At 43.7% G+C, this 1,580-nt stretch overlaps 1 protein-coding gene across 1 annotated transcript in view; it reads right to left on the bottom strand.

Annotated features, from left to right (window-relative positions):
• The window catches only part of T265_15753 (hypothetical protein), a gene marked incomplete at both ends in the record, with an annotated part of 7,675 nt that extends 6,569 nt beyond the window's left edge, over positions 1-1,106 (bottom strand). The window contains 2 exons of the mRNA XM_009179075.1: positions 773-870; positions 921-1,106. Of these exons, the coding sequence (XP_009177339.1) occupies positions 773-870; positions 921-1,028 (206 nt within the window). The remainder of the gene's footprint in view (positions 1-772; positions 871-920) is intronic.
• Positions 1,107-1,580: the final 474 nt, after the last annotated feature.

Below are 1,580 nucleotides of genomic sequence, written 5' to 3' on the forward strand. Positions count from 1 at the left end.
AAAAAACAAACAGTTGCAGATTTTTGGAAAACATTTGTCAGTCATTTTTGTTTGACTGCATTACACTTTTCGTCTCATCATATAACTTACTAAATCTTAGTAGGTGTAAGAAATCGATGTAGGCGACTCACTTTACAATTTTCCGTGGAACCAATGGAAGCGATTGAGGACAGTTTGGCGTGGGATCAAAAGGGATGAGATAAAAACCGCAACACATTTTGGAATGATTGTTTCATCAAGTAGAGTTAAAGTCAGTGGAAAAAATAGGAACTATCGATCATGGTACGAAAGTCATTCTAGATTATTTCAGTCCGCAGGTTTCTTTCAACATTTGTTTTTAGCTACTGATAGCCAGACTAGTAGCAAATGGTTTCCCTGCGTTTGGCTTGTAGGTGGAGGCTACCTGTTATGATCAGTCCGCTGAACAACAGAATCGACGCAATAACATGTTGCTTTAAGAATGCAAAACTATGAAACTGTCACACCACAGCAGTGCTCCACATCGCCTTACCTGACGTGTGTCAAATCAGCCAGAACTCACCTAAAATTGAAGGCCATTTAGAACTTTTACCCGCGGAGTGTTAATGACTTATGCTCTGATGGAGCTTTTATCTTCATAGTGTCATTCGAACTTATCCGACGAGAAAAGTCGTCATTCCGTGGGCATGCGNAGCCAAAGTGGTATCTAACGCTATCCGAGCCGTAGATATTTATGTACTGGTCTCATCTTACAAAGTAGATTTCGGTTTTTTTCATAAAGAAAACTACTCACAAGGTTGCTGAAAACTCTTCTACACCCCACGAACGGTTTCGCCCTTCTTGGGGCTCATCAGGTAGGCACAGTACCCGAGTTTCCGTCAACCTTATGATCTATTACAACTTAGGGGCGAGATGGTTAATTGGTTAGGGCGCAACTTTACTGACTGGAAGTTCTGTGGTTCGAAATCGACCTCTGCCTCTCGACTTCCCCTGTCTGGGTTCGAGCAACCTGACAGTATCCCAGCCCTCGTGCTTCCTTTGGGTGACATGGCAGCTAGGCACCGTGTTACAGATGAACGATTATCACAACTTACAATGCACGCAGACAGCTCACTACCACTGTTTCTCTGCTTGGAGTGTAAGTTGACTGTTCAGCGACGGCGTGTTCGGGCAGGCACCAGTAATTTTTTCCCAGTTGAAGATAAGGATATGTCCTAGGTAAACAAGGTTTTAGTGTCTGACTATCTGAGCACGTGGCTTTTGCTTATCTCCTGGCGTTCGCCTCAAAATCTCGCTGATCATCAAATCGAATGTGGCTAGCGGAAGTGGCCATCCTTGCGAGATGGACGGAAAGCACTCCCCATGAACCCCTACATTTCTAGGGGCTTAAGGATACAAACACCTCATCATATTCGCTGACCTGTATATATTCATATAAATGTATTTGAGTGAGAGGTTGACTGGGTCAGGATCTTGGAGACTGGAAAAATATGCAGCACTTGAACTCAAAAGCTGAAAGCGGTCCTGTAACCGCTCAGGAATCCGCGTGGATAGCACAAGATGATCACAAGAATTCCTGTTCATTGTGATTAGGATGTAAC

This window comes from Opisthorchis viverrini (genome assembly GCF_000715545.1).
Source record: "Opisthorchis viverrini unplaced genomic scaffold opera_v5_837, whole genome shotgun sequence".
Lineage (NCBI taxonomy): Eukaryota > Metazoa > Platyhelminthes > Trematoda > Opisthorchiida > Opisthorchiidae > Opisthorchis > Opisthorchis viverrini.